We start from the raw sequence: 15,973 nt of genomic DNA, 5'->3' as shown, positions 1-15,973 counted from the left end.
TTAACTAAGCATAGCACAGTTTTGAAACTGATTTTCTTTTTAAGACTATATAAAAATGAATAAGTAACACATATATATGGAATTTAGAAAGGTGATAACGATAACCCTATATGCAAAACAGAAAAAGAGACACAGAAATACAGAACAGACTTTTGAACTTTGTGGGAGAATGTGAGGGTGGGATATTTCAAAAGAACAGCATGTATACTATCTATGGTGAAACAGATCACCAGCCCAGGTGGGATGCATGAGACAAGTGCTCCGGCCTGGTGCACTGGGAAGACCCAGAGGAATCGGGTGGAGAGGGAGGTGGGAGGGGGGATCGGGATTGGGAATACATGTAAATCCATGGCTGATTCATATCAATGTATGACAAAACCCACTGGAAAAAAAAAATAATAAAAAAAAAAAAAAAGAAAATACTGCACAGATATTCCTCTTCTTCAGATATCATGACTTTTATTATTTTTTTCTTAAAGCTCTTGAATCGATTTGGGCATTGTAACCTAACATGCCCCATATAGAAAAATAACTAACTATTGTGTAACCTAGAGAATAAACTGCATTAGAAATATGAAGTAGACATAAAAAGCAACAAGTATTATGAATTGTTATTGAAATATTGCTCCCTGTTGATTCCTTTTATGACCACTTTATCCTCATTCACCTCTAGCCAACACAAAATCAATCTTCCTCAATGATTTAATGAATTCTGTGACTCATCAAATGAGAAACCATATGGAAACCCAATACACACCTATTTGTCAAAGAGGACTGATAGTAAGAATCATGTAGTATTACATCCATGGTCTAATGAATGCACTCCATTTTCATTTAATATTTAATGAACAAGGATTCATAACATCATTCTGGGCTTCAATTCAATAAGTACATCTCTCTCATCTTTATCCATTTTCCTTGAAGTGCCATGCTCTATTTCTCTGTGGGGATTGGACTCTTCACCTATATCCTTGCCTTCACATTAGTGAGGCTACTTCTCGGACTCTGAACTTTGAGCTTAACCATTTGATTCACACTGGTTAATAATATATGGACAAAGGTGAGTGTGCTAGCTCTAATTCCAAGCATTAAGCCTTACGAGCTTCTATTTTTTTCTCTTGCTCTTTGCTATCATCATGAGAAGGATACTCCTAGCTAGTCTGCTGGTCCCAGGAGGAGAATGAGAGTAAAGCTTTCTTAAATGAGCAGCCTCAACCTGGCTGACCTTAGATGAGGCCACCCCCAGCAAAGTGCCGAATAAATGCTTATTACTCTATACCTCTGAGATTTTGTGCTTGTTCCACAGCTATAGATAATCAGTATGTCTTTCCTTTCTTTTTTTAATTACTTTTGATTGGAGTACATTGATTTCCAATGTGGTGTTAGTTTCTGCTGTTTCACCAAGTGCATCAGTTATACATACAAATACATCTACTCCTTCTTAGATTCTGTTCTCATTTAGGTCATTACAGAGTGAGTAGAGATCCCTATGCTATACAGTAGGTGTGTACCTGGTTTTGGTGTTACTTCATAAAGAAGCTGCCACTTTTTTATTCTCTATAGTCTCTCAGTCTAGGAAATTTTAAATTCCTATTTCTCAAGTTAGCTTGAAAATCATCTTTCTTCATTTTGAACTTATCAATGCTCCATCTACTCCCAGACTTGAATGCAGTTTATTCATTATTTTTACATTTAGTAAAAGTATCATTTATATCCTTCTATTTACTGAAAGAGGCTGATGCTTTCGTCTAATGTGGTAGGCCTCTTCATTTGTATAAAACCCACATCACAAGAGGCTTTAACATACCTCCTATATCAGGTCGAAGTTTATTATCGTATCCTTCCAGGAGGTTGTTTAAGATGACTGTGACATCACCCTCCGGAACTTTTGGAGTCAAGACCCATGTTTTGTTAGAAGCATAATCTTCATAGTCATCATCAGATTTTTGTCTAGTGAGGCTAAGGAAAAAAAAATATTGATCAAGAATCACATAGACTCCATCCAAGTTGACTTTTGGTCACAGACTGTTGGTGGAAAATGAGAAACAAAGTAGGATGGTGGGAATGTGTTACGATGGATTGCAGTGAAATTCTCAGCTGAGGTTTAGCCTAGCTCATTAAACTTCACAGAGGTAGATTACAATCTATTCAGGTGTACTCTGCGGTTTTCCAGAATGCTCTGTCCTCCCATCTATAAATATACCATGCTTTAGCAGTTATCTTTGCCTTTTCCTAAGTTGATGTTCTTCCTGTCCACCTGCCCAACTTCACAAAGCACTTATTAAGAAAAAAATTACAAGAATTTTGCTGAAAGCAATGCTTAAATGATCATAACTAGTCTAGGCGTTCAGGCATAAGGTCTACTTCTTTCTCTTTTGAGAAGTTAACTGGTTCCAACCTATTAATGAAAGTAAGAGACTGATAATTAGATTCACTCCCACAAGCCACCAGACAAAGCTCTTCCTCCTCAGCTGAGCTACTAAAGAGATCTTCAGCCTTGCTGCGTTTTCTGCCTCTGGGGTGTGTGTATATGTACTTTTCTCCCCTCACTTGCACCAAAAGCAAGTGTGGTTCATTTATCCTTGATTGCTAGGAACCTGGTCCTATGAAGAAAGATGTAGCTGTAGACTTTAAAACACTCTTTATTATAGTATTAGAGTATTAAGTTCCTAAGCTGGAAATTCATACTGATGGTTAAGGTACTATTTATATAATCATAGAAATCAAATTATCTATTTTGAATGATCAAAAAGTGACATAGTATTCTGTGATTCAGTTTTCTATGCCAAAACCTGTCAGAAAACCCACAACTGAACCCGAAGCTAAGGCTGACTTTGGAAGGATACTGAAATTCCTATAGTTTGCCTCCTCCCTGCCCCAAACTCCATCCCGCCGCCCCCGGCACGCACAAACACATAAGATGATCATAGTTTCCAGACCTAGTGGGAATGCAAAACCTTGCCATTTTCATTTTCATCAATACTCAGTAAATATTGGTTACTTTTGATGTTTATGGTGAAATTAAAAATTATAAAATACTTTCTCATACCAATCCTTATCTTCAGTTTATTTTCTTAAAGATATGGTAAGAATGAATCTTGTCAGAAATCAAATCACTGTCACATTATCCTGAATATACATCATATTCTCAAACCATGTATTATACTCAACTGTCAATATAGATATATATAGATATATATATATACAGATATCTATTTGTATGTATAGACAGACAGATGACTAAAGATGGTAAGCTGATTTTGTGATTAATTTGGTTTGAGAATGAGGATGGGAGATGAAGTTTTAAAAGTAATCACTGGCATGGATCAACTTAGTAAGTAAGTAATCTTTTTATCCCTTCAAAGCTTTACAATAAGACACATAAAAACTGATTCACACACTCGCATGAAACCTAACATAGCCAATCTTAAATCTTGCACTTCAGTTAGCATAAGAACTTAAACAAAATTTGAATTTTATAGATCATCCACAGAGGGTATGTGTGAGGGGCTGGACAAAGCTTCAGCCAGCACTCAAAACTACTTCAGTGCAGGCAGAGAGCAGTTGTCTGCAAGGAAAATTCCTCTTAAGCCTCAATTCATCGTTTCTCTGGAGCACCGATGAACCCTGTGTAATAGAGTTCTAATCCTATGACCTGAATCCTACTAGTTTAAGAAGGAAAAAAAAAGTTATCTGATAAAGAAAATTTCAAATCCCTCTCACAACTCATTGAGAAAAGAATGTAGTTGACCCATTGGATGTTGGATGTCATCATTATGAAATTTTATCCCTGTTTAATTTGTTCAGGCAAAAGTGCCTTTTCAAAAGAATCTCAACCTCTTGCTTCCTTTCCCCTGAAGCTTCTCTCTCTCCCTCCTTCTTTCCTCTCTGAAAAAAAATGTACCCTATCAAAATTTCTTCAAGGAAAGGAAATACATATTAAATAGCTATGTTTATTCACAGTACTTACTCATACTAGCAAATAAATAATCCAAGTATGATGGTGCCATGTTACCTTTATTACTATTTTCTGGAAAACCAGGAGGAAAAATACATTAAGTGAAAAGAAAAGGGATACTTCTTTAAAGGAATACTACTGTCTAGAATTTCACCTAGTAATTCTCCTAGAGTCATCAACTGTTAGATGCCAAAATAGTAATCAAATAATTATCTCAGGTAAAAGCCTCAGTGACAGATTTGGGCATACTGTGGGATGCCTACTTAGCCACAAAGAAGTAAAGTGGAGTAGAGAAATCAAGAGCATATACTCAGGAGTTAGAAAGTACCAGGTCTGACTTCTGGCTTCATATCTTGCCTGTCACTTACTCTTTTATGACCTTGGGCAAATAATTTAATCTTGCTAAGCTTCACAAAGTTCTCATCTTTAAAATAGAGTTAATACTAGTATTCTATCACAGTTTTTTTGTGCAAGGTTAAGATAATGCTTGCTTCCCTGGTTGTCTGGACAGTAAAGAATCTGCCTGCATTGCAGGAGACCCAGGATCGATCTCTGGGTTGGGCAGAACCCCTGGAGAAGGAAATGGTAACCCACTCCAGTATTCTTGCCTGGAGAATCCCATGGACAGAGGAGTCTGGTGGGCTACAGTCCATGGGGTCTCAAAGAGTTGGACACAACTGAGTGACTAACACTTTCAAGCTAATGCTTATTAAGTGCTTAGCACAGAACCTGACACATAGCCCTGAAGGTAGATTTATATAAAAAGTTTCAACCTCATAACTAAAACCTGAATCTTCAGACACCGCTTCCAGGCTTTGATCTAATATGGGCCGAGAAGAACTAAAAACAGATGTTATCCAGGAAGAAAAATAATGAACCCCTACATTATAAATAAATGAAGTTTTTATTCTTTAGTGTGTTCCCAGCTGAGGTCTAAATTAATGGAGCTGATGAATAATCTGGGATTGTTTCCAGATTTGTTTAAAAAAAAAAAAAAAAAAGAACCTCTCTCATTCAAAATTGGCTGTTTCTCCAGAATTCTCTGGAGTCAAGGCCTCCTCACTTATAGATGGGAGCTCTAGTAATAATGACAATTAGATAAGGCATTCTGTGGAACTGTGAACTCCATGAAAAAGCCTAGGCAGAAATAGGTTGATAATGATGCAAGAAAACTGATTAACAGTTGCGTGGGCTGAGAGCAAACTTGAACTTCTGGCTAAAGGCACCTACCTAAATGTAATGGCCTATGGAAGTGATTATTTCTTCTTGTACCCTTTATAAACTAAATATAATCTTGCAGAGGAAAAGGACTGAAATTAACATTACTCTTAACTTACCATAATGAAAAACATTTTGTTGTTGTCTGAGTGATAAGTCCTAAAAGACAGTGCCAGAAAAGGTTGTGAAGTTTTCATCTTTGAAAACTTTCAAAAAAAACCTGTTAGAAAGCCATCCAACCAAGAGCTTTGGACCAACAGCATGAGAATTTCCTGGGAAATTTATAGAGAAGTAGAACCCTGGGCCAACCTGGACTCTTGAATCAGAATCTTTATTTTAACAGGATCTTCAAATGGTTCATATGCATATTAAAAGTTGAGAATCTCAGTCACAGAGTGAACCAGGGGTGCTTACCCTCGAGTGTTTGTGTGTATATGTGTGTGTGTATGTGTATGGTGTGTTGAGGTAGGCTCTATAAAAAAGCACAGATTTCCAACTTCCTACTTCAGCTTTTCTGACTGAAATTCTCTGTTATAAATTAGAATATTACTTTTTATTTTCATCTTTACAGTTACATGCATGATTTGAATGTAATGAGTTCATATTTATAATGAGAAAAGTCAGTTTAAGAGAAAAGTGACAAAAAAATATAGTGAAGAGATGAGAGGTTGCTCTCAATTAGACAGTAGATCTTAAATATCTGATTGTTGGTACATATTTTGGAAACTTGACACTGTGAAGATAATCATGAAGTTTATACACTTTTAAATTTTAATCCAAGTACTTCATATTTTCACAGATTCAATAAAGCTCTCAGTTTTGTAGGAAGAAAAATCTAGTCATTGTACTTTCTTAGGGCCGTATAAGAGCACACGTTTGGATGAGAAGCAATAAAAACATTTGTCTTCTCCCTTGGGTATCTTCACATCCACTGGTATTTGGCATGATAAATACAGGGTATATATTTTTCTTTCTCTGCCTAAAATCTCTTTCCTCCAGCTCCCAAAGTGGAGCATGGCTTATTCCTTATAAGCTTTCAATTTTCAACACAGAAATCACCTTCTCAGTATCAGCAGAGGTCATTCCTTATTGGTTTCTCTGCCTCTGTCACCCACCTGATCCTTCATATCTTCTCATCAGTCCTTCGACTGCTTCATAGCGTTTGTCAAAATGTGTATTTACTGATTCGCACATTGCCTGTTTCCACTACTAAACTACAAATTCCATGAGTGCATATGGAATTCATAATTAAAATTTATGAAAAGAATAATTTTTTTCTGACTAGTTTTCCTAAGGTAAATAATACCAACACTGGCTATTGTTATGTATTCACCATGTTCTAGACATAAACTTTAAGGACTTCACATACATTCTCCCACTTTTACCTTTAAAACCCTGAAGCTCCTATAAATATCTCCATTTTACAGATGAAGAACAGTGATATTTGCCAATAGTTGTTTAGTTTGCCAAAACCAACATGTTTAACCATTATACTGCAAGGGTTTGAGAAAGGAAATGGGGCCAAAGAATCTGCGATTTTACACTTATCAGAAAGTAAGATCATCTAAAACAAACGGCTGCTCAAGCTCATTTTCCCTTAGGCCAATAAATCCGTTTATGCCTGAGTTCAATAAGAGTATGGCACCTTCAGCACAAAGTTAATAACATTCAAATCTCATAAACTTGCCATTGCAGATACCAATGATTTGATCTTCTCACACTGAGGAATAAAAGTGGAGCTCGTAATTTAACTTAATGGATGTGATCAACTTACTCTCTTAAGTTCTTTCATGACTTGGAAAGCAGTGCATGCTGCAGTGGTAAGGCATGTGTATTTCAAAGACTGTCCTCTAGCTACTGCAAAAGGTGGGCCTTGGTATGAAGTGTAGGAGCAGCTATGCTAGGTAAGTATATATCCTCAGGGGGTCGAGGGGACTTAGAATCTGATCATAGGAGGAGGAGACTTCATTCTGTACCTCCCTGAAGGATGAGGGATTCTTGAGAAACACTGTGGTTTAGTGAGAAGGAGAACCGGGGCACAAGCTGCTCTTTCATATGCGGCCTTTAGTGGCCAATGGAGTTCTGTACCTCCTAGGGAGAACATGTAAGAACCTTTAGGAAGGGAGATCTATGTACAGGTGTGTACGCGAGTGTATACATGCATAGAGGCTAGAGTAAGGGTAGGGGTGTATCTAAGGATCAATTCTGATGAACTGTTCTACTTACAGTGACGGCCTGTTAGCTCATACCATGCTCAATTTTTTGATAATTAGGTCAGTAGCTGTTGGTAAGTGTGTTTATTTGACTAAGTCAACTATCAGATGTATATATTCCAACGCACAAAATGCAAACTATTTATTAACAATTGTAACAATTGCTGAAGACCCATATCAAATAAATGTCTGAGGGGTTTTATTAGCAAAGATGAATTTTATTGCAAGTATCAGAATATTTGGGCTTCCCAGGTGACTCAGTGGTAAATAATCCATCTGCCAAGCAGGAGATGCAGGCTCAATCCCTGGGTCAGGGAGATCCCCAGGAGAAGGAAATGGCAACCCACTCCAGCAGTCTTGTCTGGGAAATTTCATGGAGAGAGGAGCCTGATGGGCTACAGTCCACGGGGTCACAAAGAGTTGTGAACAACTTAGTGACTAAATAGCAAACAGCATCAGAATATTCAGACTAAATTAGGAGGGATATATAATTTTAAACCTAGTGTAGTATAAGCTTCCTGGTGCTTCAATTCAGCTTCTCATCTATGCATTTAACAACTTGGATTTTTTCTGTCTTGTCTTTCTGTCCTCCATGGTATCAGCTTCAACCCAAAGATGGCTTAATTGTATGATCAGAACTGAAATGAAAGTCGCTCAGTCATGTCTGACTCTTTGCGACCCCATGGACTATACAGTCCATGAAATTCTCCAGGCCAGAATGCTGGAGTGGGTAGCCTTTCCCTCCTCCAGGGGATCTTTCCAACCCAGGGATCGAACCCAGGTCTCCCACATTGCAGGCAGATTCTTTACCAGCTGAGCCACAAGGAAAGACTATATGGTCAGAAGATGCTAACAAAATCCTCTCTCTGCTTCCTTATTTACATCCATGAAAAGAGATAAATTCTTCTAGATGTTTAGTTTTCTAAAAGTCCCTAGAAGGTTGCATTTTGTGAATCACTAGCCTGAGTACATATGAATTCATACATAAGAAACCAAATCTATAGCTAGAGGATGGGACTACGTTCATTATTTTGGTGTAATTATATATCCTACCACTAGTATCAAAGATGAAATCGTCATCCCCAATGACATATGGAATTCAGAAACCAAATGAAAATTGGGATATTTAAGGTAAGGAGAGAAAATGTGGAGAAGACAACCATAGCATTCAGTAGGAACAGAAGGTGTAAACAGGAACAAAAAAAGTCCATGTCAGGTCATATTCGAGGCTTATTATTAAAGTCCATTTTCTTGGGTTAGCCCCCTCACTGTGGTTTGCTGTTGTTGTTTATTTGTTAAATAAAAGTGAGAGAATATGGACCAGCTAGGGCTCATGCACAGCTAAAAGGAAAACATTTTGGCATTATCTGCTAATGATGAACACATGTGTATCCTATTACCCAGAAAGTTCATTACTCAATTTAATCCAAAAAGAAATGCATAATGTATCTAGTACAAGACATGGATAAGAATGTTCAGAGCTGCATTATTGATAATAGAAATTCATATAACATAAATAAATAGCAGAATGCACAAATAAAATATGGCACATTTACATAGTGAAGTGTTATACAATACAAATTAGTGAACTGCTGCTATGTGCAGCAAAACAAATCTGAAAAATTTAGCAGTCTCACAAGCACAGCAAAACCATAACTCTCTGCGGAACAACCATAGCTGAAAAGGACTGGACACTATCATGGTGCTTTTCAGGTCTACTATATCCATCTGCTTTCCTGTATATTCATTCTATTAATTTTTGAGGGTCTGATATTGAAACTCCAACTAAAATTTTTAATTTATCTATTTAAAAAGTAAGTACTATAGTGGAACTATATGTAACTTTGTTCTGTATTTTCTAAGTCTCATGTGAATGTATTATTATACTATCATAATTTAAAAAAGAAAAAAGAAAAAAAAAAAAAAGACTAAATCCTACCAGAAAAGATCTTCTCCAACTAAAGACATAAAGAAAGAACCACAGTGAGATGGGTAGGAGGGGTGGACTCACAATTTAATCAGATCCACAAATTGGAAAATAATTGTTTTGCAGAGATTCTTCCACAGGAGTGAGTTATGAGCCCCGAGTCAGGTTTCACAACCTGGTGTCCTGGTAGATGGAAGACAAGGCCAACAGAGCATGTGGCTTTGAAGGCCAAGGGGGCTTAACTGCAGGAGCCTCACAGGAGTAAGGAAAACTAGACTTCACTCTAACGGTGCACTCAAAAGCCTCATGCACACTGGAACCCAAGGGCAAGATCAGTAATTTGTTAGGAGCACGGGCCAGACCTAACCTGGTCTTGGAAAGTCTCCTGGTGTGAGCTGTGCCTCACTTTGGGGACACAGAGGCTGGCATCAGATGGATTGCAGAAACACAGCAGCTGCCGTATCAGCTCATCAGTACCGAGACCTGGCCCTACCCAGAAGCCTGTGGGTGCCAGTGCTGGGATGCCCCAGGCCAAACAACTAACAGGGCAGGAACATGGCCCCACCCATCAGCAGACAGGCTGCCTAAAGTCTAAATAGCCCAGCAGCATCTGAACAAAGCTGGGCCTGGCAGCCAACCAGACTAGGGACCAACTAAGCCTACCAGACCATCCACATAGTCAGATGCTACAGCAGAAGGACCCAAGCAGACCTCTTAGGGGAAACTCCTAAAGTATATAGCTTGGGTGACCAGAGGGGACTGCTCTGCTGGGACTCATAGCATTTCTCCAAGGTCAAGAAACTGAACTATTCTACCACAGACATAAAAATACAAACAGTAACTTAGACAAAATGAGGCAACAGACGAAGGAACAGGATAAAACCCCAGAAAAACTAAGTGAAATAGAGACAGGCATTCTATTGGAGAAAGAGTTCAGAAAAATGATCTAAAGATGATTAAAGAACTCAGGAGAAGAATGGATACAGAGAGTGAGAAGTTATACGTTTTTAACAAAGAGAAAATATGAAGAAAAACTAAAGAGATGAAGACTACAATAACTAAAATGAAAAATACACTAGAAGGAAAAACAATATTCCCACATTCTTGCTTGTGTACACTTTGCTGCAAATAGGAAGCCGTCTTCAAAACCTGAATTATTTGGACAAAACTCATCCTGTCTACTATACACCAATGGAGAATTTTTAGAAGGCAGTTAGCTGACGTGGAGCTCCAAGTATGTTGCTCTTATGCACCAAAAATTTTTCTACAAGGTGGTAGAACTTAGACACTTTACTTGCATTGTTATTGGACTGTGACAACATGGTGATAAACGAGGCCAACACAACTTTGGGGGTCACTCACCCTTACTCTAGAAACACATGTGAAGTTTGCTTTTCTTGCTATTTTCTGACTAGTGACATCCAAGACCAATTTTAACCACAGAAGACAGCAAACTATAAACTTAATATTAGAGAAGAATATAATTATTTACCCTAAAAAAAATAGTTCAAGAAGGAAATACTCTGAATTTCTTCATTTATATGATGAGTGTCATTCACTAGGAATGTAAAATGTCCAGCCTACACTGAATGTCTGATACTGGATACGGACCAATTGTTCTCATTCTGGCAGCATGTTAAAATTACCTGGAGAGCTTAAAAAAGTAACAGTGCTGAAAGCTTACTGCTTAAGATACTAATTTAATTAGACTAGGATGAGATGGCAACAATGATATTCACCAACTCTAAGGTGCAGCCTGGATGAGGAGCTACTGCAAGAGTGTGACAGAGCTCCCTGGACTTCCTTTTCTCAATCAACAGCATGTTGGTAACTGCTCGTAAGCAGATCAAATAAATGCCACTTACTACAGTGTTTCAAGGTATACTGAAAATTCAAATTAGCATCATTTTGAATCAAGATCCTATGTCTTATTAAGATCACTTTATATCAGTGCTTCCCAAAGTCTGAGACCCTAGCTGATAGTACCCAAATATGACACATTTTAAGTGTCCTATATACACAGTGTCAAAAGACACTGAAATCTATAATTAGAAATTTTTCCTCATTTCAATTTTTTACCTGCTTATTAAATCATATTAAAGATTAAGTCTCAGTTTATCTGTAATGTGTCTTTACCCACATTCTTCAATTCACTAACCTACTTTCTCAAGAGGAGCACCAACAAGCTTTACACCTCCGGTAGACACTACTGTATAATGAAAACTTAATAACATTGTTCTGGTTTCACTGTATTTACTTTACAGTTTTCTTCTATTATGAAAAATGAAACCAATTTCCTGGGTTTAATTACTTTTGTTAAGTTTATTAAATAAAATAGTTAGATTTAAGGGCTTCCTGATGGCTTGGGCTTCCCTGGTGTCTCGTATGGTAAAGCATCACCTGCAATACCGGAGACTTGGGTTTGATCCCTGGCTTGGGAAGATCCTCTGGAGAGGGGCATGGAAACCCACTCCAGTATTCTTGTCTGGAGAATTCCATGGACAGAGGAGCCTGGTGTGCTACAGTCCATGGGGTTGCAAGAGGAGGACATGAATTAGCGACTAAGCACAAGTTAGATTTAAAAGACAATGCTTTATGAAAAATAGTAAGCAAAAAAATAACCTAGTGTCACTGAAATGTGGCAAAAGTCACGAAGGTGGTGGAATTTGGAATATAATGCCTTGTAAATTTAGATTTCTCTATCCTTCAGTTAATCAGCCTGTATTTGAGAATCTCTTGTGCAAAGTACCATTGCAGATGGAAAGATGTGCAAAACACAATGCTGATATCAAAACACTTCTCATCTATTTTGGGAGACAAATACCTGAACAGCTAGGAAAGAAAATGCAACTTTAAATCACAGTGCAAGGCAATAACAGAAACATTGTCACATGGTATAATGTGACTGATCTCTGTCTGCCAGCACCTCCAACTTGATATGAAGTGTTATTTCTATCAACATGCCTCTGTAATCACTTCCACATCTCCCTTTCTATGGTAAGAGTAATATTTTTCTCTAGAGCATAAGATATTTGGGGGAACTGATAAAACATCTATTTCTGCTTTATTGACTATACCAAAGCCTTTGACTGTCTGGATACCAATAAACTGTGGAAAATTCTTCGAGATGGAAATACCAGACCACCTGACCTGCCTCTTGAGAAACCTGTATGCAGGTCAGGAAGCAACAGCTAGAACTGTTGCTTAAATGGAACAACACACTGGTTCCAAATAGGAAAAGGAGTACGTCAAGGCTGTATACTGTCACCCTGCTTATTTAACTTCTATGCAGAGTGCATCATGAGAAATGCTGGGCTGGATGAAGTCCAAGCTGGAATCAAGATTGTCCGGAGAAATATCAACCTCAGATATGAAGATGACACCACCCTTATGGCAGAAAGTAAAGAAGAACTAAAGAGCCTCTTGATGAAAGTGAAAGAGGAGAGTGAAAAAGTTGGCTTAGAGCTCAACATTCAGAAAACAAAGATCATAGCATCCAGTCCCATCACTTCATGGGAAATAGATAAACAGAGGAAACAGTGGCAGACTTTATTTTGGGGGGGCTCCAAAAATCACTGCAGATGGTGACTGCAGCCATGAAATTAAAAGACAGTTAACTCCTTGGAAGAAAAGTTATGACCAACATAGCATATTAAAAAGCAGAGACATTACTTTGCCAAAAAAAAGTCCGTCTAGTCAAGGTTATGGTTTTTCCAGTAGTCATGTATGGTTGTGAAAGTTGGGTTATAAAGAAAGCTGAGCACTGAAGAATTGATGCTTTTGAACTGTGGTGTTGGAGAAGACTCTTGAGAGTCCCTTGGACAGCAAGGAGATCCAACCAGTCCATCCTAAAGGAGATCAGTCCTGAATGTTCATTGGAAGGACTGATGCTGAAGCTGAAACTCCAATACTCTGGCCACCTGATGCAAAGAGCTGACTCATTTAAAGACCCTGATACTGGAAAAGGTTGAAGGAGAGAGAAGTGGACAACAGAATATGAGATGGTTGGATGGCATCACCAACTCAATGGACATGAGTTTGAGTAAACTCCGGGAGTTGGTGATGGACAAGGAGGCCTGGCGTGCTGCATCATTCCATGGGGTCACAAAGAGTCGGACACAACTGGGCAACTGAACTGAACTGATAAAACTCTTGCTTCCTCGTCTAGCAAAACAGAAGGTAATAAACGTGAACACTCAAAGCTGCCCTCTCACTTACAAGGGGGCAACAGGTGGATAGAAGAACTAATGTGGATTTTCTCATGGTCCCTGAACAAGAGGTCAAACAGCTCCAAAGTAGTATACAGGTCCTGGAGAACCAGTTTATAAAAATGAAGCCTGGTTATATTGTATCCATTATCAACATGTATTCAGATATGTATTCAAATATACTTTAGATGTATGGAACATTTATATTGCTATAGTTTATGTTATTCTGTCATAGCAAGACATGAAATATTATCCTCATTTTGTTAATATACAGATGTTGAACTATGGAGCAAATTTGTTTAGGGGACTGACTGAATTTTCATTTTCACATGGAAATTTTACCAATATGTATACATCTGAGTGACCATGAGTCTGGGAATTTTTCTTTAGAGAAAGAAAATTTTCTTTTTTTTCTTTTCTAAAATTGTCCTATAGTCTTTTAAGTTCAAGTCATGCAAATTTGAAATTTGTTCCTGTGGTGTGACCACCTTTAGAAGACTATTCTTAAGTTTTCATTATTTGGCTCTTCCTAGGTAAGCACTTTCTCAAAATCAATGTGTTATCAATCACTTAAAAAAGTTAATCAAGTTTTAGGTTTCAGTTTTGTTGTTAGTATTTTTCTTCCTCCCCTTCCCTCTCCTTCATTACATGAATAGTCCATTCTGTCTGTACGCCACATCATGTAAATTTACATAATTAAGAATTATGAATACTCCAGATCACAGAAGTTGTGTATTTATTTACTCATTTGTGATTATTCACAGACATCGTCTATGAGCTAAACAGTATTCTCAGCACTTGGAAATATTACATTTTTTGCCTATGAAAATATAGTAGATGTTGTTTTAAAAAGTTCCATGCTGGCAGTGAACATAGTCCAAAATTACTTTTGTTCTTAGAATTCTGGAACAATGTAAAAGAAATTCCCAGTGGAATTTGAAATAGCACAGCTTCACCCAAAGCTTAAAGGTGTTTTAAATCAGCATGCTGGCTTTGTAGAGAAACTAAAAGTTTATATGATAGAAAAAAGGTCAATTTGTGTCATTTATATTTTTAGAAATTTAGATCCTTGTCACGCAATAGATTGACTGCTTTATCGTTGTCATTATAGGATAATGAATTCATATTGCAAAGAATATATGTCTTAAGGGAATAACTTACTGTCTTTTCTCAGTAGTGAATTTTTACCTTTTTCAAGAGATTGCAAACATATTGCACATATTAAAAAAGGAGCTCCCACAGAATCAATGCTTCTCTCTGCATTACCTCTATCATTATTCTATCCAGTCTTTCCAATATCCTCAGGTACATGGTCACAAGTAGAATCAAAGCAGATCATATAACCATTAAGAAATGTATCAACTCAATCAAGAATGTATTCTCAAGTCAAATAAAGGAAAACACTATTTTGTCTGGAAAACTTGAGATGATCCTATTTATGTAAGCATTTCTGAAAAAAATTATCACATAAGTATAAAATCCATTATTCTAGAACATAAGTTTTCAATTCTTCCATGCAAATCAGAGTGAGGTTGTTCAGTAATGTTAGATATATGCTTAGTCTTATACAAAATTGCCAAATTGTTCCCCGTTTTTATTTTTTTTTGTTCCCTGTTTTTAATTCTCACCAGTAATGTATGAGAGTTCCATTTGGTCCACATACTTACCAACCCCTGGTCTTGTCAGTACTGGTTTTGTTTTACCCATTCTGGTCGGTGTGTAGTGTTAAAAACCACATTGTGGTTTTAGCTTGCATTTATCTCAAGGTAATGTGGGATTTATTTTCATGTGCTTATTGACACCACACTAACTTAACTGAATCTCAAAGGCAGTATGCTGAACCTACATATATGACGTTCCTGAAAAGAAAACTACAGTGATGAAGTAGTAGTTGTTTCCAGGAGTTAAGAGTGGGGGAAGGATGTGGCTACAGGGGGTTCCAGGAGGAACTTTTGTGGCTGCTGGTAGAACTGTTCAGCGGCCTGATTTGGGATACTGAATTATAAGAATTTACATGTGTGTTAAAATCCATACAACTGTACACTGATACAGGTCAGTTTGCTGTCTGTATGTTAACTTAAAAATAAAACTATTATGCTGTAAAGTAAATCACTGAATTTTTCAAAATATTCTTTGACATGAGACTTTTGTGAAATTTCCTAAAGTATGAGGTGAGTCTAAGCACTAAAAAATCTCCTGGGGAAAAGGAAACTTTTTATTAATAAAATGGTAGTTTTTCTTTTTTCTTATTTGATGTGTACATTTTTATATATCTTTCTTTTTTTTTAATCAAAAGATCTTTATTTTTTTTTTCATTTATTTTTATTAGTTGGAGGCTAATTACTTTACAATATTGTAGTGGGTTTTGTCATACATTGACATGAATCAGCCATGGAGTTGCATGTATTCCCCATCCCGATCCCCCCTCCCACCTCCCCCTCTACCCAAG

General features: G+C 37.3%; 1 protein-coding gene across 2 annotated transcripts in view; it reads right to left on the bottom strand.

The window, feature by feature from the left end:
• Window positions 1-15,973, bottom strand: part of GABRG2 (gamma-aminobutyric acid type A receptor subunit gamma2) — a 124,543-nt gene that overhangs the window by 93,938 nt on the left and 14,632 nt on the right. For both annotated transcript variants that reach the window (XM_043913480.1, XM_043913481.1), the window contains exon 2: window positions 1,808-1,959. In XM_043913480.1, coding sequence (XP_043769415.1) covers window positions 1,808-1,959 — 152 coding nt within the window. The remainder of the gene's footprint in view (window positions 1-1,807; window positions 1,960-15,973) is intronic.

The sequence above is a fragment of the Cervus elaphus genome, chromosome 9 (assembly GCF_910594005.1).
Source record: "Cervus elaphus chromosome 9, mCerEla1.1, whole genome shotgun sequence".
NCBI lineage: Eukaryota > Metazoa > Chordata > Mammalia > Artiodactyla > Cervidae > Cervus > Cervus elaphus.
The sequence above is the reverse complement of the archived record's forward strand: the minus strand, read 5'-3'. Positions and strand labels throughout refer to the sequence as shown.